This window comes from Panulirus ornatus, chromosome 31 (genome assembly GCF_036320965.1).
Source record: "Panulirus ornatus isolate Po-2019 chromosome 31, ASM3632096v1, whole genome shotgun sequence".
NCBI classification, from domain to species: Eukaryota; Metazoa; Arthropoda; class Malacostraca; order Decapoda; family Palinuridae; genus Panulirus; species Panulirus ornatus.
In genome coordinates, this window is record NC_092254.1 from 4,148,528 (window position 1) to 4,169,613 (window position 21,086).

Sequence of the window (21,086 nt, forward strand, 5' to 3'; positions counted from 1 at the left end):
TTGGTTCATGGTAGGAGTGTTTGTCATCACCATGGCTGCTTGATTTGTTTATGGATAGGTTGATGAGGGAGGTAAATGCAAGAGTCTTGGAGACAGAGGCAAGTATACAGTCTGTAGGGATAAAGGGGAATGAGAAGCGAGTCAGTTGTTGTTTGCTGGTGCCACAGTGCTAGTGGTACATTTGAGTGAAGAACTGTGATTATAGGGATAAAGGGGAATGAGAAGCGAGTCAGTTGTTGTTTGCTGGTGCCACAGTGCTAGTGGTACATTTGAGTGAAGAACTGTGATGTCTGCGTTTGGGAGTGTGTGAAAGGAGGAAGATGAGAGTAAATGTTGATAAGAGTATGGTTTTAGGTTTAGCAGGGCAGAGGGGTTGGGTAGTTGGGGTGAGTTTGAATAGAGAAAATTTGGAGGATGGGATGTGTCTAGATACCTGGGACAAGACATGGTAGCCCATGGAACCATTAAAGTGGCAGTGAGTCATAGGATGGGTGAGAGAATGAAAGAAGGTTCTGGGAGCAATGAAGAATTTTTGGAATGAGAGGTTGTTATCTGGAAGGGCAAAAATGGCAATGCTTGAAGATGAAATCGTTCCAACAATATTGTATGGATGCATGGCATAGACTACAGATAAGGATGTGTAGAGGAGGATGGATGTGTCGGAAATGAAAAGTTTGAGGATAATATGTGGTTTAAGTTCTGAAGGAGTAAGTAATAAATGGGTAAGAGAGAGGTGTAGTAATAAGAAAAGTGTGGTGGAGAGAGCTGAAGAGGATGTGTTGAAATGGTTTGGACACAAGGAAAGAATGAGTGGGGAGAGGTTGACAAAGAGGATATATGTATCAGAAGTGAGAGGGACAAGGAGAAAGGGGGAACCAAATTAGAGATGGAAGGATGGAGTGAAAAAGATAATACACTACTGAAATCAATGAAAATAGTGTGCTGGAAGGTGCAGTTTCAGGGGCTGGGCAACAGCCTCAGAGCATGTTGACTGATGCAGTAGGACAAGAACGTAGGGACACTGAGGTGCCCTGGGCATTGAATGAAGCTGCAGATAGCATGATATGTACCATTAGAGACTGAACTTTTAGCAGAATTTATGGTCCAGCAGATGAGAATGATAGAAAAAGGAAGATCATACTAAATCATTGCTTGTTAGCAAAAGTGGAGTTTATAAAAAAAAGCTAGTGGCACAATGGTTGATGAATCAAAACTGTTGGACTTAACTCTAAGGTGGATGGGACCTAAATTGAGAAGATTAGTTAACCAGGAGCTCAACAGATGTAATCTTTGAATGTTTTTGGAATGGATGGACATTTACCAGAGAAAGGGAAAGGAGAAAGGAAGAAGAAATGCTCATTAAAGGGTTACTGGAGGTAACAGAATTACCAGATGCAGTCAATATGATAAAGGAGAGAAGGGGTATTGGTTGTTGTAATCAAGATATATAGAGGAGTAATCAGTCATGGTTGTGTTTGATTTGGAGTAACCTATCTATGGGGGTACTTAGACAAGCTAAGAAACTTAAAAACACAGTGGAATTCAGTAGAGTATTTATCAGCTGTGATACACCATGAAATGAAAGGGAAAAACAAAGAATACTCTCAGAAGACAAATAACAGAAGACACCAAACAAGGCAAATGGAGATTACCCTTGCCAGCACTGCAGAGAATTTGGGAATATATGGCGTTGGTAATATGAGACTACAAGTATTTTATATAAAATGCTAAAGATGAGGAGTTAATGGTAAAGAGATAGAATTTAAGGATCATATTAGGGAGAACACACCTGACATTGTTGGAGTTGTGGAAACAAAGCTTACTAAAGAGATTTGATCTCACATTTCGTGTTCAGAGGAGTACAAGATAGTAAGGAGGTAAAGACAAGGACAAAGGAGGAGGAGGAGGAGGTTTGGTTCTCCTAAACAGATATGACTTAAGTTTCAGGAAACAGTATATGGCCTATTCAGACAATGCAAATCCATGATAATGACAGTGAACAGTTCATCGAGATATGTAGTGATAGAGCAGCCAGAGGACATAACATGAAAATAAGTAAGAAACGTTTAAGAAATTATGTTGGAAATTACATTTATAACATATGAGTGGTAGTTGAACAGAATAAAATGACTGAGGACTTGGTTAATGGAGACAGCATACATAGATTTATCAAATTGTATGATGATAGAGATTGTTCAAGAGATGGGACCCCATGAGCAAAACTCCCTTCCTATAAAATGCAAATAATTAATTTACACATACTTGTAGGCAGAGGTTCAGAGAGGTGCTTTCTGGACAAAATTTTCAGATCAAATGCCCAGAGTCTTGCCATCCTCAGTAAACCAAAGTTTTGAAATACTGTGCATTTAAAGCATGTCCAGGTAACATATATGGTGAGTGGCTAACATTGGAGGAGTGAGCAAGTTGTTTTAGTAGTAAAGTAATGAATTGTCACTGTGAGAAAGAAAATTTAAGAGGGTGGAATGTTTATGACCTAAAGGCAACACTGACAACTGATTATTCAAAAATATATCCTTGATAGATCATTTTTGTTTGCCAACTACTATCTTTCTATTTGGGGTAAGCAGTTATAAAGATTTAGCACTGCCAGAACTTATAAAATGAGAGAACAATAAAAGAAATCAGGATAATTGATATAGTCCAGACAGCAAACTACTTGGAGCAGTCAAGTTAAACCTGTTGTTACATGGCTGTTTAATTTTTGATTTGGTATTAGCCAGAAATGGTAACAAAGATGATACCAGAATTGGAGAGCTAAGTTACAGGGAAAGGCTGGAGTCTTTAAGTTTGGCTGCTTTGGAGGAGAGATGAGTGTGAGTGACCTGATGACTTTCAAAGGTCATGAGGTAAGTTAAAAGCTAACAGGGTTTCATTTACTTCCAAGGGAATGTACATAGACTGGAGAGTTGAGCTGGTGTATGGTTGATGAAATTCTACCTTAGCAAATGTAATCAGGTTGTGACAGTAAAAGTAAGCCTTAAGATTCTGTGTGTGAGAAGGGATTGAGAGTCACCATTGTCATTAACCTGTTGCCATAGTCCTGTGTTAGGAAAATAGTTGAGATAGACTGTCTCCTGACAAATACCTGAATAGTCTTCAAGTTTATTGATAAGGAAATATTTAGCAAGCTATGTATATCCTGTATAAGGTCGAAACTAGAATATGCTTCTCATGTTTGGTCACCACACCTAAAGAAGCCCAAAGATCTGATAGAGAAGGCCCACAGAAGGGTAACAAAAATGGTACCTTACTCAAAAGAGTTAAGTTACAGGGAAAGGCTTGAGGGTTTTATTTTGCTCACCTTGAAAAAGAGTGAGGGGGGTGACCTGATCACAACCCTTAAGTTTTTTAAACCAATTGATGACATGAACAGTGAACTGTTCTCTGAGAGATGCCGGTATTGAACAACCAAAGGATGTAACATGCAGTTAAGCAAGAGACTTATTTAAAGATATTTAAAGAGGTAGTTTTTTAGTATAATTGTGGTTGATGAAAGGAACAGAAAGACTGAGAGTATGGTTGATGCAGGCATGAAACATCAACTTAAGAGGGTGCATGGTAGTTGAGATTCTTCAAGAGATGGAGCCTCATGAGTGTAAAACCCCTTACCTTTAAGTAACAAATAGGTAATGGATTACATACATACATATATATGTACAGAAATAAATAACTTTATCTTTCAGATCTCAGATATGAGTATGCTGTTCACTCATGAGCGTTATCGGCACATAGACTTGATCACACTAGATCATAATCGCATCAGTCATATGGATGGAAAACTATTTTACAACTTTGTGAAGAATCGATCCGATATAGGGATATCTTTGTCACACAACACACTCAGCACGGTAAGCTGTTGTGTACTTCATTAATGCTTATTTTAGTATGATACATTGCTGGGTCCTAGTTATGTCTATGGTTCCAGCTGCTATGCAGAATGTTCCATACCATTGCTTTTTACACAGACATAGCATATAGCTTAGTTCATATCATTTTACCTTATAACCTGTGTGCTTCAGAATTTGCAGATATGTAATGTTGTCAGGTATCGGGCTGATTGATACATTTTAGTTCATGTTTTTTACATATTTTTCATTTTAAGGAATATACATACAGGAGGATCCTGGATAACACTAGGATTCCATTTATAGAAACTCCAGGTTCCATTTTTCCCATAACAAATCATATATAAAAGCTGGTCATGTTAATTAGTGTCTGACTTGGGAATGGAATGTTATCTGTAGTAAGACAAAATGAATTCATATGCCGTGCAGTATAGTACATAAAGGTACATATAGGGATTATAGTCATCCTAAATCCTGTTTATAAAGATGTGTGGAGACAGATGGACAAGTACCATAGCTAAGATGACAAAATGAAAGGATCACATGTTGATTAAACTGTAGATCAAGTCATAGGTGAAACTGGATGTGCACTCTAGTGACTTCTCTTCTTGCTTTGGCTTGATCTTGAAGAATTAATCCATAGACTTACTTTCACCAGGTCTACTAATCTGGCTAACTTATATCATATACGGTTTCACACTGAGATGTATTTATTCATATGTAATATGTCATGTATTTGTGCAGTCACCAGGTCTGCTAATCTGGCTAACTTATATCATATACGGTTTCACACTGAGATGTATTTATTCATATGTAATATGTCATGTATTTGTATTTTATTGTAAATTTGGGGAGGGATAGTGTTAACAGTAGACCTTACATTGTTACTTGTATGTGACAGTGTAAGGTGTTATAATCTGTTTACCAACCATGTAAATACACTTTTTTTTGTGTTTAGTGCAAACTTTTTCTTTATATTAAGTATACCTCTTCTCAAAATGGTATATAAAGTTGTACAAAAAGATCTGCTGTTATTACTGCATGTATTTTTATTTTCATGGGATATCCTCAGGAAATTAGATTTTACAATACCACATTTTGTTATGAGTTTGGCACCTTACACAATCAGAAGTGTCAGTTTTTTTCATGTAATCTGAATATTTCAGTTGCCAGTGAGGGAGATTAGGCAAGTGTTCAATGAAGCAGTGCAGGAAGGCGAAAGCTACCTGCCCCATCTTGGATTAGGGAACAATCCTTGGAACTGCGACGACTGTGACTTCTTGTCTGAATTTCAGGTTAGTTTCATGTACCTCCAATTGTAGTGGTGGGAGTGGATTTTGTATGGTTTGGGACTTTATGCTGATAGTTTTTAGTGTTAGGAGATTTACAAGAGTGTATTGTAAGCTATGGAATAGGCTAATGTGTTGTGGTTAAGCCACAGTTGTGTATATTTAGTGAGAAAGTTATGTATAGTGCATGAGGCAAGTTAGTGCACAGGGAAGGGATAGATATAGTGTATTTCTTATGATAGATTATAATGAATGGTACTTTGTGGTGTATAGACTACTCAAAAGTATGTTGGGAAGGATGATGTATAGTTTGTGAGGCAAGGTGGTGTATAAGTAAAGGGAAAGTCATTATAGAGTGTGTGTTTCAGGTTAGTGTATTGTCTATAGGATGAAGCACTATTTAGTATGGGGAACTGGATTGCATGTGGTGTGTGCAATGGAGTAATATATAGCTCGTGTCGTAGGACATTTTGTAGTGCAGTCTAGTGGCACCCCCCCCAGCAGCCCCATCTAAGCATAAATACTGACACCTCAACATAGCTGACTGGAATGATTTACATAACTTCTTTTCTGACTTTCCATGTGTAAATTACTGTCTCATATGTGGTGATGCTTCTGTCTCCTTAAAAAGCATAACAGAGGATATTCTTGCTGGAGTGGAAGCAATTATCTCTTCTTCCTCCAAGATGACCTCTTCATTCAATCCCTGGTTCAACTGTTCCTGTTCTGAGGCCATTCAGGCAAGGGATCATGCATATCAGTCTTGGAAAACTCTCCTTCCTCTGGCTCCCACTCAGCTTTTATCAATGCTTCAAGCATGTTATCCGTGAAGCAAAGCATTCCTTTATTTAGAGGAAGTGTAATAAACTCTCCTTGTCATCCACTGATAGGTCTCTCTGGTCTTCAGCTAAGGGCATCTCTAACAACTTCTGTTGCTCTACCTTCCCTTCACTTTTTCACTCTGATAGTACTATAGCTCTTTCCCATAGTCAAATTAACTCTCCTTGGTTTCTGTTTATCCTCTAACTCCACTTGGATGACTCTAACATTCCTTCACCCCCTGATGCTCCTCTTACTAAGTCTATACCCCTTCCCGTAATCTTTTTTCAGGCTGTCCAAAAAGCGCTTCTTTCTCAGGACACAGGCAAAGATTTTGGTCCTGATGGCATCCATCCCCATGTACAGAAGGAGTGTGCCTCTGAACTTGCACCTGTGCTTGTTTGCCTGTTCCATTTTTGTTTGAAAGCAAAAACTTTTCCTTCTCCTTGGAAGCATGCATTGATACATCCCATCCCTGAGAAAGGTGACCGTTCTGAGCCCTCTGACTGTCATCATATTGCTTTGACATTTACCATTTCCAAAGTCTTTGAATCCCGACTCAACTCCTATATCCTTAAACATCTTGAAAATCACGGTCTACTCTCTGATCACCTGTATAGCTTCCATAAGGTGAGGTCCACTGGTGATATTCTTTCCTAGCTTACTTATGTATGGTCATCATCCCTGAAAGATTTTGGGGAGTCAAGTTTAGTTACCCTTGACATATGTAAGGCTTTTGATGGGGTGGCATCAGGGTCTCTTTTGACTTCCCTCCCTTACTTTGCTATTTTATATTTAACCTTCTCTCTGGCTGATCTACCTCTGTGGTTATTGTTGAATCAGCCTACCCCTTTTCTCCATCAGCAGTGGTGTCCCTTAGTGTTCTGTCCTGCCCCATACACTTTTCCTTCTTTTTTTTTTAACAATTTCATCTCCTCCACAAACAATCCAGTGTTCTCATATGCTGACAACTCAACACTGCATTCATCCACATCCTTCAGTTCTGCTCCCTCTCCTCTCACAGCTTCCTCAATAAATTCAGACTTGGATTAGATATCTCAGTGCAGTAGACAAAATCTTGTTAAGTAATGCCTCCAAGACCCAGTCTCTACTTATCTCTCTATTGAAAACTCCTTACAATTCTTGTCTCTCCTTTGACTGTTCTGTAATTCCACCTCTTGACTCATTGAACATATTTGGTATTACTTTGGTCTTACTCTTACATCTACTCTTTCTTGGAAACCCCACATTACAGGAATAGCCAAGTCTACCTCTAAGAAACTGGGTGTACTGTTTAACTAAATATCAAAACTTCTCATCTGAACAGTTGCTCCATTTATAAAAGGGATTGGTTCATCCTTGTATGGAGTATTGCTCTCACATTTGAGGTGGTTCTAACTCTGCATCCTTACTTGACAGAGTTGAGTCAAAAGTAGTCTGCCTTATAAACTGTCCTAGGCTAACTTCCAAACTTGACCTCCTTACCCTACACTGCAGTGTTGGTTCACTTTCCCTCTTCAATAGGTATTACTTTGATTTTTGCTCCTGAGAGCAGGCTGCTTATGTGCCCACACGACTAGCAAGACCACACAATACTTGGAGAGCTGCTGCATCACATGATTATTGTGTGGCCATTAGCAACTCAAGGGCGGGCCATTTTGATACCTACTTCTTTCCCTACCCATTGAAGCATAGGAACTCTCTACCTTCTCACGTCTTTCCCAATAACTGACCTGGCATATTTCAAAAGACAGGTTTTTCACTTTCTCAAAAAATTCGTAAATACTTTCCCTTGTCTTATCTTTTTATCTTTCATATTTCTCTTTGTATTTCACTGAAGGTCTGGCCTTGAAGTGTATTTTTGTCTGTGGCTGGAGCCTTCAACATAAAAGAAAAGACTGATGTATAGCATGTGGGTTAGCATGATATATGGTGTGTTGGATAGGGCACTATGTAGTGTGTGAGGCAGGCTGATGTATAACATGTGGGTTAGGACAATATAAAGTGTGTGGGGTAGGGCGTTATGTAGTGTATGAGGTAGACTGATTTATAGCATGTGGTTTAGGATGGTATAAAGTGTGTGGGGCAGGGTGGTGTATATTGTGTTTGGTGGGGCGTTATGTAGTGTATGAGGTAGACTGATTTATAGCATGTGGTTTAGGATGGTATAAAGTGTGTGGGGCAGGGTGGTGTATATTGTGTTTGGTGGGGCATTATGTGGTTTGTGGGGCAGGGTGATGTATAGTGTGTTTGATGGGACATTATGTGGTGTGTGGGGCAGGGTGATGTATATAATGTTTGATGGGGCATTATGTAGTGTGTAGGGTAGGGTGTTGTATAGTGTGTTTGGTGCGGCATTATGTAGTTTGTGGGGCTGGGTGGTGCATAGTGTTTTTGGTGGGGCATTATGTGGTGTGTGGGGCAGGTTGGTGTATAGTGTGTTTGGTGGGGCATTATGTGGTGTGTGTGGGGTGGGGCATCATGTAGTATGTGGGGCAGGCAGGATGGTCTGTAATGTGTGGGGTGACCATTGTATAGTGTGTTGCATGGTGGTGTGTAATGTGTGGGGTGACCATTGTATAGTGGGTTGCAAGGTGGTGTGTAATGTATGGGGTGACAATTTTATAGTGTGGGACAGGGTGGTGTATGATGTATGGAGTGACCATTGTGTAGTATGTTGCATGGTACATGATGGGCAGCAGTACCTTGTGTGATGGAAGGCAGTTTAGAGTGTGTTGCTGACCAAGTGTATGATATGTATGGTGATGCATATAATGTGGAGTCAAATTTGAAATAGTTGGAGTTGACACAGAACATTTATCTTTGCAGGCCATTTTGTATTATCAGAGCCCCATGGTAACATCCCTCATTGACATCCGATGCTCTGACCAGAGTGCAAACAATGCTGGTCAACAGATCATCACCCTGGATGTAAAGAGCCAGTGTGCCCATGAACCGCCGCTCCTGCAGCCTATCGATATCCTCAACATTTGCATGGGGATTTTGCTGCTATTGATTATATTGAACTTCCTCCATAATTTTGTTCAGTACCGGAGACATGGCAATCTTCCTTGGATTATCACAAAGCTGCCTTGCTGTTAATACAACATATTTTATTCTTCAAATTTTTTTCATCACTATTCATTCTTACAACTGACCTAACACACATTTTCCTCGGTAAACTTTCTGGATCATTCTCTTGCTGTGCTGCTGTCGACTCAACACATGTTTTCTTACAAACTTAACGGGATCATTACCAGGCTGCTTTGACGCTGAGCCATCACATAAGGTCCTAAGTAAATTTTACATGGTCATTACCAGGCTTCTCTGTTGTTGATCCATCACAATAAGTCTTCAGTAAGGTTTCTTTTGTTGGTCCATCACATTAGGTTCTCAGTAAATTGAACAGGATCATCACCAGGGTCTCTTGTTGATCCATCACATTAAGTCCTCAGTAAATTCAACAGAATCATCTCTAGGTTCTCTGTTGTTGATCCATCACATTAGGTTCTCAGTAAATTTAACAGGATCATTACCAGGTTGCTCTGATGTTGATCCATCACATTAGTTCCTCATTGAATTCAAAAGGATCATCACCAGGTTACTCTGATGTTGGTCTATCACATTAAGTCCTCAGTTTATTTAACAGGATCATCACCAGGCTGCTCTAATGTTGAACCATCATTAGGTCCTCTGTAAATTTGACAGGATGATCACCAGGCTGCTTTGATGTTGATCCATTCAACACATTTACCAGGATCTTTACCAGGCTTCCTTGCTGATTATATGTCTCATCACATCATAAATAAACCATCTTGGATCATTTTAAGGCTTCCCTGCAGTTGTCCTTGGCACAGCTTATCCTTAAAATTTCTTGAATCATCACCAAATTACCCTGTTGTTAACCCAGTAGATATGGAATGTAATTCTTTTTTTATATATTTATATTTATATTTATTATACTTTGTCGCTGTCTCCTGTGTTAGTGAGGTAGCGCAAGGAAACAGACGAAAGAATGGCCCAACCCACCCACATACACATGTATATATATGCACATCCACACACACACATATACATACCTATACACTTCAACGTATACATATATATACATACGTAGACTTATACATATATACATGTACGTAATTCATATTTACGAACTTTAAAGGCGAGACAGAAGCTGGAGTGTTTGATGAGGTTTCAAAGATTTTGAAGACATGGATACTGGGCATGTTTGTTAAAACCTTTGGAAACAGGTACAGCTGGCGTCAGTTGAAACGTTCCGAAACACAGATACAGTGGGGCCTGATGCAATGCATGTAACAGAAGTGATCAAGTAATCTTTTATTGATTAGAATACCTCTTACCAGAACTGACTTTGTACTCTTTGCATTAAGTGATTTCTTTATTGTGTTTTCATTACAACAGATAGGCACATACAGTATCACTTTTAACATTTCAGATCAACATCCCGTATAAGATTTGCAGTATACACAAACAGGCACCTGAATTTTTCAGCTTCTTGCCCTCAACTTGTCAGGTTCTGGACATGATGTGAACATATGTGTACTTGTCCAAACTTGTGAAAATTTGTCCTCTTGGAGTTAGAAGGTAGTAGCTGGGTTCTGACTATTGTTATGCACACAATGATCTTGCCTAAGTGAAATGGGCACGTATTGAAGGTGGGAGTTGTATAACTACATTTTATTACTATGTGTTATAGAATATAAAGTGGACTTTACCAAATAATGCTGAAAAGCAAAATTATTTAAAATCATTGTGTAAAGAACAGAAAATTTCCCAAAAAACATTATTTTTTTACTAAATTAGAAACAAGAGGGGGGTTTCACGACATCTACATCAGCTGGAGATCCTTCTGCAGGAGGTGCATTGTCATCAGAATCTTCCAAGATGCATCAGACTCCAACTGAAGTTACCTTATCATCAAGGATCTTATGCATCACCTGATAGTGATAGTTTAAGTTGATTGCCTAATGACCCAGCATTGTGGAGAGGTAAATCAATGGATTTTCAGTGCCATGTTGTTGTTCGAAGAGGACCAATGCAATTAATGGATACTGACTTTCCTTCAAACTGTGATGCCATTCCTTGTGATTCACCAAGGAAAATTATTTTGTGAGTATGAAGAATGAGTAGAAAATTCTGAAAACATGGCAGAGCCATTCACAGTCATGTGATTCAGTGTTTTGTTTTTGTTGGCAAACATGACAGCCATTTTTCTAAAGGCAGCTTCCAATCCTGGCAGTGGTTTATACTCTCAATGAAAGTGCATGAACACTCAAAATTGCACATGAAGAAGTGTATCACTGACATCAGTTACTTAATCATTTGTCTGCTGGAATACCATTTGGCATTACCTGTCAGGAGATGTTATTGTTTGAGCAGAAGTATTAGAGATCCATCCTCATAAGACTTACTGCTGTTGTATGCCATCTTGCTTGTTGGAATCTGGCAATCCAAGGCCATACAATGAACTTGCATGATCCACAAAGTGGAAATATTCTTGGTCAGATTGAAATTCTCAACAAAAATGGTCTTGTGGTGAGTAAACTTCTGAGAAGCGTTGAGAAATGGAAGTTATCTAACCAATGCCTGAGCATTGACATTTTGAACAAGCTTATTGCTTTGATATCACAAAAATCTTCAACAAAATGACACTCATGGGCTCCAAACAGTTTTCTGTTATGGACTGCACACCTGACTTGAGCTGCACAGAGTAACATTTGGTAACACAGTATTGTCAGCTTTTAGCTATCAGTTGCTGTGTCCATACATTAACATTTTGTTGGCTTTATGATGGTCATTAAAGACACCACAGGTAAAGGCTCTTGTGATATACATCCTTTTAGTCCTCAGAAAATTATTCTGAACATTACAGACCATAGGAGGCGGTCCTTTGACAATGGAGGCAAAGTGACAGGTACAAGCAAGGAGTACAGAAAAGAGTATTGGAAATATATGAGAATGCTTTGTACATGCCTTGTGATAATCACAACTTCAAAGTCGTTGCTGACTTGGTGAGTCTTTGGCACTTTTCAGCATTCATCCACCCTTTTCAGCTCTTTGTTGCAGTGCTGGTATGTACTAAAAAATATGTTACCTAATCCACAACTAGATTGGAATGTCAAATTGACAGTATCAAAGTGCTCTGTACCATATTAGGGAAGTACTTGGTGCTCTAAATGCTCATACTGAATATGCAGTTGGAAAAAAAAGAGATAAGACAACAAATACATCACGCTGCCTTACAACAGAGATTAGATCATTGTGCTTCATCCTAAGTGTAGTAATATGGTATGACTTTTTCACCAAGAGAATCATACAAGGAAAATTCTTCAGAGCCCCACCATTGTCATTACCATATTGGAAAGCAAATTAAACTCTGCAAGCTCCATCACAGTTACTGAGGAAATGAACTTTCATTGGCAAAGACAGTTGAACGGGAGATCACAGACAACTTAGACATTGACACATTACTTCCTAAGGAGAGAAGTTAGAAGGAAAACCTTTCAATTTTTATATGAGAGTGGAGAAGATGTGCAGTTGCTGGAAGGTCATTTTAGGAATAACATCTTCCTTTCATTGGTGTATGCAGCTTTTGTCAGTGTCATTGATAGGTTCTCCAAATTACTGTAATTCTGCAAATTATGTGGCCTGCATCTCACATTCTTGGTGAAAAAATGAATTAAAGAAAATGGGAAGACATTTATTCAGATGACTTGGACATGAAGGTGCAGTTAGCTACAGAAGCCTTCCCAAGTCATGTATCTTCACTGGACATTCTGCTCTACATTGCAAGGAGAATTTACTTCAGTTTTATGCAAATTTAAGTATTATACTGCATCAGCTCCTAACTGTAGCAGTCACTGTTGCATCAGGATAATGTAGCTTTTTCTTTTAGAAACTGATAAACAACTATTTAAAGTCCATCATGACATAGGAAAGGCTGAAAGGACTTATACAGATTTCAGTGGACCATAAAGTGTAACTTTACCTGGATTATAATTACATTATTTAATCCTTCGTGACTACCAGATAAGATAGTTGTACTTTTAAATAATGTACTGAAACATCTTTAAAACTGAGGGCATGTTATGATGACAAATTTTGCTAGTTTTTGTTGGAATCATAATGCTTTTCCTTTGTTAGGGAATGTTACATTTTAGGTTCTTAATGTCTGTAACTTTATGCATAAGCAGCCTTACTTTTCAAATATGAACTTATGTTGTAAATATTTGGGTTACCTGCCATTACTGTAATTGCCATGAGGATAAAAATATGCTGTTCAAGTGATCCCTTATGGCATTTTGGACGGGTATGCAAATTATTGATGCCATCCCTGGTGTGATAAAACCTTTGGGAAAACATGTATATTTTTGAAAAGCTAATATGGCATGGACAACTAAATGTTGTAGTGGTGTCACCACTGTCATTAAATTTCTTCACCCACAGCCTCATGTCCAGTAATGTGGCACTTGCTCATGGCCAGTGATGTGGTTTTTGCTTGTGGCTCGTGGCCATTGTTGTGGCATAGTCTCATGTCCAGTAATGTGGCACTTGCTTGTGGCCAGTGATGTGGTTCTCGCTCATGGCTCATGGCCATTGTTGTGGCACAGTCTCATGTCCAGTAATGTGGCACTCGCTCGTGCCCAGTGATGTGGTTCTCGCTTGTGGCTCATGGCCGTTGTTGTGGCACAGTCTCATGTCCAGTAATGTGACACTTGCTTATGGTCAATGTTGTGGCATTCATTCATGGCTAGTGATGTGGCAGTCGATTGTGGTCACTGATGTGGCACCCGCTTGTGGTCATCAATGTAGCCAAAAATGTGGCACTTTCATGGCCAGTGATGAGGCATTCTCCTAACCAGTGATGTGGCACTTATCATGGCTAATCATGAAAATGTAAGACTAATTATGATATTCAGGATAAGAGAAAATGATGGCAGGTACAAGTGCAGGGTAATATTAACACATCAATATACAGAGTATTACTGAGTAACACATTACTTGTGTATATAATGTTTGTGGTGCTAATTTTTACATATTTTGCTCTAACTTGAAGCTGAACATAAACAGAAATATTTAATTTGTCTTATTTTAAGAATAAGAGAAATATTGTATATACACCATTTTGTGAAAACTTGGCTCTGACTGTCACAGAAATACTTTTATGAATTGTACCATGCTGAGTGTTGCCAATAAACCAAACAGACTGCAAGTGTTACTTTAATGAACCATGTGTGTAGTCTCAACACTCATGTCCCAGAAATGTTGAACATTTCCACATGAGACATATATTGTTCCCATGTCTTAATAAAGCCCAACCATCAGCCCCCTCCCACCACCCTCCTGCAACAGGTGATCCTGGCAACATGGAGGCAGGTGTCAGGTACTGCCTAGTGCAGGTGATCCTAGCGACATAGAGGCAGGTGCCAGGTACCTCCTGCAACAGGTGATCCTGGCAACATTGGAGGCACATGAGGCCAGATGTTCCCCATCTTCTATTGCCTCTCCAACAACAGCATGAAGCAACTCTTGTGACCATACTTTGTATTACATCCAAGTAACATAACTTTTGTCTTAACAGGACTACATACATATTGTTACATCCTCCTATGGCAAGAGTGATTATATTTTATTATAAAATCTTATGGAGATTCTGCTGATATTGGTTTAACAATGAAAGCTCAAGAATCTATGTTGAAAATGCAAAATTCTTATGTTTTGCCAGTAATGTGAAGCACCTTTCAATCCCCCTGCCATATAAAGCTTTCTATTCTAAATGAAATATAGACACCCATGTAAGAGATGTAATCATTGACCGGTAATATATTTAAATTTGAGAAACGTTATAATTGTCAGATGAGAAAAATGGCTATGATAACTTGCTTGTCTCTGTCACATGAGAACTGTCAGGTAAGTGTTCTTGTGGGTTATTGGGTATGTGTAAATGTAAAGATCAGATCCTGACAAAAGCAAGAGGCCACTGATTGACAAGTTATCTACAGCAGCTGATAGCAACACCAGCTTAATCTCTTTTTAGTTGCCAGAGTAACTGATGTACTCTCTCTCTCTCTCTCTCTCTCTCTCTCTCTCTCTCTCTCTCTCTCTCTCTCTCTCTCAGAATGTATAATACAGATCCCCAGTCTCTCTTCCTCTCATGATGTATAACATGGATACTCACTCTCTTCCTCATACATTATGTATACCAATGCATGTGACCTTTAGGTCTCCACTGCCTTTTCCCTTACATGTATAGCAAAGCAGACTCCTATTGCCACGTCCTCGTCCTTGATGTGTAATGATATAAGTACCCACTGCCTCTCACATGTTGAAACATATTACATGTATAAGATAATGCAGCCAAATTTATCACCAGTAATGCTAACGGTTGCAAAGTAATGTTAATTATCTTCGTGGGTCCAAGTGTAATCTAGATACACCTCGTGTTAGCCTTAGATATTGAGAACATTTGTCTCTTGTATATTGTAATGTTGCAATATATATATATATATATATATATATATATATATATATATATATATATATATATATATATATATATAGGGGATAGGGGATTAAGAATACTTCCCACGTATTCCCTGCGTGTCGTAGAAGGCGACTAAAAGGGGAGGGAGCGGGGGGCTGGAAATCCTCCCCTCTCGGTTTTTTTTTCAATTTTCCAAAAGAAGGAACAGAGAATTGGGCCAGGTGAGGGTATTCCCTCAAAGGCCCAGTCCTCTGTTCTTAACGCTACCTCGCTAATGTGGGAAATGGCGAATAGTTTGAAAAAAAAAAAAAAAAAAAAAAATATATATATATATATATATATATATATATATATATATATATATATATATATATATATATATATATATATAAGGCTCTGCAGGATTAAAAGCATAACTTTATTAAAGGATGTTAGATGAGGGCAATGGGTAAGGGAACAGTAATGGGCTTTGCGTGTATCATGTAAATTGTGTTTATCATGGGCTACATGCTTCTTAGTGAGAGTGTATGTGGTCTTAGAATTATCTTTAACACATGAAGAAGTTTGGTGGATGTAACTTGCGTTGATGGCCTCAATGCCGAGCAGAAGATAAACCTAAAGGCCAAACATCCGACCAACGTTATGTTAATGATTAATGTAAAAAAATAGGTAATATTCCTGTAAGATATAAAGAGAACATATAAAAAGCTGCGATTGAGATTTATACTGATGTTAAGCATTATAGTGGAAATAAAGCAGCTACGCTTGGGAAAACTGTGGCTGGAAAGGCAAGGAGGAGCCTAGCATGTTATTCGCACGTGGCCGGGCCGGGGGCCGGGACCCATTGGCTGTAAAATTAAAAAGTTAGAGCAGATCTCCGTATGATGGGCTCTAGGTCTGGTGCATTAGGATATCTACTTATTGAATAGGAGCCACTCATGCCACCATTTCATCAGTTCGTGGCGCTACCTCAGAGGGAAAGGGCAGAGAATGTTTGAGCTCAATATTTATGTTGTCCATTTACTACGAAGACTAACTCTACTGGAAGTGTTATTGACTCTTACTTGTCTTCTCACAATTACATTATTCCTCTAATGAAATGAAAAGTATCCTTTTCACGTCTCATGATATTCGTTCAAGTTAAATAAATACTTCGTCAGGATCTTAAAGATTATGGTGTTCCAACACTATCACAGCAGATTAAGAAAAATCAATATGTAAAGAATTGATAATCTGTATAGAATATTGTGATAATGATTGTGTCGTACTCAGGTTTTTGTTGAATAACTTGCCCTTGAAGGTCCACGTGTTGCCATGGTAACGACCGGCATCCACAATCAGCATCATTCTCAGTCGCCCACCGACCTCACTACACACTGGTTGGCTCAACTACTTTTGGCTGCCACACTTGACAACGCCCTCATCATGGCCATAAGGAAGCCTGACATCAAGTACACACAGGTATGACCACCCCCACTCCGCTAATAAGGTAGGTTATTTATTTGTTCGCGAGAGAATTGGTTGTTGACAATGATTTTGTTTTGTGTTTGATATGGGATGTGAGGAGGCAAGCAGTACCCCAGCCACCATCTTCTTGATGCCTCATGAGGTACATAGATCACGTGGGGTAGTAGGCTTCCTTGGTGCTAGGGATCCCCTGGGGTGGTAAGCTGGCCGGCTTGGTGCTGGGGATCACTTCGGGTGGTGGGCTGGCTGGTCTGGTGTTAGGGACCACCTGGGTTGGTATGGTTGTTGGCCTTGTGCCTAATCTAGTGCTGGGGATTACCTGGGGTAGTAGGCTGGCTTGCCTGGTGCTGGGGATCACCTGGGATGGTAGGCTGGCTGGCCATGGTAGGTGGCATGTAACCAGAAGCCAGGAGGAAGTTCGTTGATGGCAGCAGGGTTTGTTAGCATGACATTGACTGTCACGTTTGAGGCTGCTCTATTTTCTTTGTACCCCATATATATATGCAGGGTGCTGACATTCAGTCCATGGACACATACCTTGTTTAGTTTATATTTCCATGCCTCATTCTTAGCTCCAAATTTTCCTGTGGTGAGTGTCTTTCCATAACAAAATCCCCGTTAGTTGGCCAGTCTTGCTGTGTGTGTGTGTGCGGGTGTGAGCAGTTGCAGCTGTTCTTCATGTGTCTCACTAATGTGGGAAACAGCAGTCAAGTATGAGAGGCATTTGGACGATTTTTGCAGGGAAAAAATGCAATTGAGTGGGAGAAGTATAAAAGAAAGAGACAGGAGGTCAAGAGAAAGGTGCAAGAGGTGAAAAAAAGGGCAAATGAGAGTTGGGGTGAGAGACTATCAGTAAATTTTAGGGAGAATAAAAAGATGTTCTGGAAGGAGGTAAATAGGGTGCGTAAGACAAGGGAGCAAATGGGAACTTCAGTGAAGGGCGTAAATAGGGAGGTGATAACAAGTAGCGGTGATGTGAGAAGGAGATGGAATGAGTATTTTGAAGGTTTGTTGAATGTGTCTGATGACAGAGTGGCAGATATAGGGTGTTTTGGTCGAGGTGGTGTGCAAAGTGAGAGGGTTAGGGAAAATGATTTGGTAAACAGAGAAGAGGTAGTAAAAGCTTTGCGGAAGATGAAAGCCGGCAAGGCAGCAGGTTTGGATGGTATTGCAGTGGAATTTATTAAAAAGGGGGGTGACTGTATTGTTGACTGGTTGGTAAGGTTATTTAATGTATGTATGACTCATGGTGAGGTGCCTGAGGATTGGCGGAATGCGTGCATAGTGCCATTGTACAAAGGCAAAGGGGATAAGAGTGAGTGCTCAAATTACAGAGGTATAAGTTTGTTGAGTATTCCTGGTAAATTATATGGGAGGGTATTGATTGAGAGGGTGAAGGCATGTACAGAGCATCAGATTGGGGAAGAGCAGTGCGGTTTCAGAAGTGGTAGAGGATGTGTGGATCAGGTGTTTGCTTTGAAGAATGTATGTGAGAAATACTTAGAAAAGCAAATGGATTTGTATGTAGCATTTATGGATCTGGAGAAGGCATATGATAGAGTTGATAGAGATGCTCTGTGGAAGGTATTAAGAATATATGGTGTGGGAGGCAAGTTGTTAGAAGCAGTGAAAAGTTTTTATCGAGGATGTAAGGCATGTGTACGTGTAGGAAGAGAGGAAAGTGATTGGTTCTCAGTGAATGTAGGTTTGCGGCAGGGGTGTGTGATGTCTCCATGGTTGTTTAATTTGTTTATGGATGGGGTTGTTAGGGAGGTAAATGCAAGAGTCCTGGAAAGAGGGGCAAGTATGAAGTCTGTTGGGGATGAGAGAGCTTGGGAAGTGAGTCAGTTGTTGTTCGCTGATGATACAGCGCTGGTGGCTGATTCATGTGAGAAACTGCAGAAGCTGGTGACTGAGTTTGGTAAAGTGTGTGGAAGAAGAAAGTTAAGAGTAAATGTGAATAAGAGCAAGGTTATTAGGTACAGTAGGGGTGAGGGTCAAGTCAATTGGGAGGTGAGTTTGAATGGAGAAAAACTGGAGGAAGTGAAGTGTTTTAGATATCTGGGAGTGGATCTGTCAGCGGATGGAACCATGGAAGCGGAAGTGGATCATAGGGTGGGGGAGGGGGTGAAAATTTTGGGAGCCTTGAAAAATGTGTGGAAGTGGAGAACATTATCTCGGAAAGCAAAAATGGGTATGTTTGAAGGAATAGTGATTCCAACAATGTTGTATGGTTGCGAGGCGTGGGCTATGGATAGAGATGTGCGCAGGAGGATGGATGTGCTGGAAATGAGATGTTTGAGGACAATGTGTGGTGTGAGGTGGTTTGATCGAGTAAGTAACGTAAGGGTAAGAGAGATGTGTGGAAATAAAAAGAGCGTGGTTGAGAGAGCAGAAGAGGGTGTTTTGAAATGGTTTGGGCACATGGAGAGAATGAGTGAGGAAAGATTGACCAAGAGGATATATGTGTCGGAGGTGGAGGGAACGAGGAGAAGAGGGAGACCAAATTGGAGGTGGAAAGATGGAGTGAAAAAGATTTTGTGTGATCGGGGCCTGAACATGCAGGAGGGTGAAAGGAGGGCAAGGAATAGAGTGAATTGGAGCGATGTGGTATACAGGGGTTGACGTGCTGTCAGTGGATTGAATCAAGGCATGTGAAGCGTCTGGGGTAAACCATGGAAAGCTGTGTAGGTATGTATATTTGCGTGTGTGGACGTATGTACATGTGTATGGGGGGGGTTGGGCCATTTCTTTCGTCTGTTTCCTTGCGCTACCTCGCAAACGCGGGAGACAGCGACAAAGTAAAAAAAAAAAAAAAAAAATATATATATATATATATATATATATATATATATATATATATATATATATATATATATATATATATCTTTTCTTTCAAACTATTCGCCATTTCCCATGTTAGCTAGGTAGCATTAAGAACAAAGGACTGGGCCTTTGAGGGAATATCCTCACCTGGCCCCCTTCTCTGTTACTTCTTTTGGAAAATTAAAAAAAAACGAGAGGGGAGGATTTCCAGCCCCCCGCTCCCTCCCCTTTTGGTCGCCTTCTACGACACGCAGGGAATACATGGGAAGTATTCTTTCTCCCCTATCCCCAGGGATAATGTGTACATAGTGTAAGTGCAGCAGAATTGTATTGTACTAACAGAGGAGAGCTCTTAACACTTATTATTGGATGTGACCATGTGTGTGTGCTCTGAGTATAAACAAAGAGAGCTGCTCTTAGCATTTGTGAGTGTTCGTACTCATAGCTTTTGATGTCTATGGATTATCATAATTTTTTTCTCATAAAACTAAAGCTCCAAGATGCACCTAAGAGTACTATGATGAAACAGTGCTGATCAGGGTATTACTGTATTTCCAATTAATATCTTTGTAAGATGAATTCCCCTAGTTCTGTAATATTGCTGTTTTATGCCCTAATGATATCAGTGCAATTAAGATTACGATATACTTCTTTGATAACATTTTCCAAATGACTAGGATTATGATATCCTTTCCAGCTGTTCATCAACAATGAATTTGTTGATGCTGAAAATGGTCAGACCTTCCCTGTGCTGAACCCATCTACAGAGGAAACCATATGTTTCATTAGCGAGGCTTGCCAGGTATGTAACAGTGCCCCTGTGCACAAACCATATGTGTTTTGAAAGTCAGGTTAAAGCTTTGGCAGTTTATTTTATGACTTTTTGTGATAGGGCTTGAGAATGCACTTTCTCACTAAAGGCGTGATTCCAAATTTGTATACATTCTTTTCTTTCATATTTGTTCCTTGTTTTCTGCATGGTAGTGCTGGGAAAAGATGAAGAAAAGGATTCATTTGCTCACATCCATTCTCTAGCTGCCTTGGTTCAGTCCATTGACAGTACATTGCTCCAGTTTATTTTATCCTCACCAACCTTTCACCCACCTATATGCTCAGGCCTTGAGCACTCAAAACCTTATTCAGTACATCCTTCCATTTCCAATTTAGTCTCCTTCTTTTCCTTGTCCCCTCCTCTAAAAAGCTTATTCAGTACATCCTTCCATTTCCAATTCAGTCTCCTTCTTTTCCTTGTCCCCCCACTTCTGACAAACATATCGTGTTTGTCAACATCTCTTCTTTTATTTTCTCCAT

The 21,086-nt window shown here is 39.7% G+C and overlaps 2 protein-coding genes across 11 annotated transcripts in view; both read left to right on the top strand.

Annotated features, from left to right (window-relative positions):
- LOC139758729 (protein singed wings 2-like) overlaps positions 1-14,210 on the top strand; it is a 50,381-nt gene extending 36,171 nt beyond the window's left edge. For all 8 annotated transcript variants that reach the window (XM_071680439.1, XM_071680441.1, XM_071680444.1 and 5 more), the window contains 3 exons: positions 3,705-3,869; positions 5,033-5,161; positions 8,804-14,210. In XM_071680439.1, the coding sequence (XP_071536540.1) occupies positions 3,705-3,869; positions 5,033-5,161; positions 8,804-9,076 (567 nt within the window). In that variant the 3' untranslated portion in view covers positions 9,077-14,210. The remainder of the gene's footprint in view (positions 1-3,704; positions 3,870-5,032; positions 5,162-8,803) is intronic.
- A 2,062-nt stretch (positions 14,211-16,272) lies between these two features.
- LOC139758728 (aldehyde dehydrogenase, mitochondrial) overlaps positions 16,273-21,086 on the top strand; it is a 40,366-nt gene continuing 35,552 nt past the window's right edge. The window contains exons 1-3 of one of the 3 annotated variants that reach the window (XM_071680434.1): positions 16,273-16,345; positions 16,783-16,943; positions 20,473-20,577. In XM_071680434.1, the coding sequence (XP_071536535.1) occupies positions 16,288-16,345; positions 16,783-16,943; positions 20,473-20,577 (324 nt within the window). In that variant the 5' untranslated portion in view covers positions 16,273-16,287. Of the gene's footprint in view, positions 16,346-16,782; positions 16,972-17,201; positions 17,222-20,472; positions 20,578-21,086 lie in introns of those variants that run through there. The other 2 variants (XM_071680436.1, XM_071680437.1) reach the window with 2 other exon arrangements.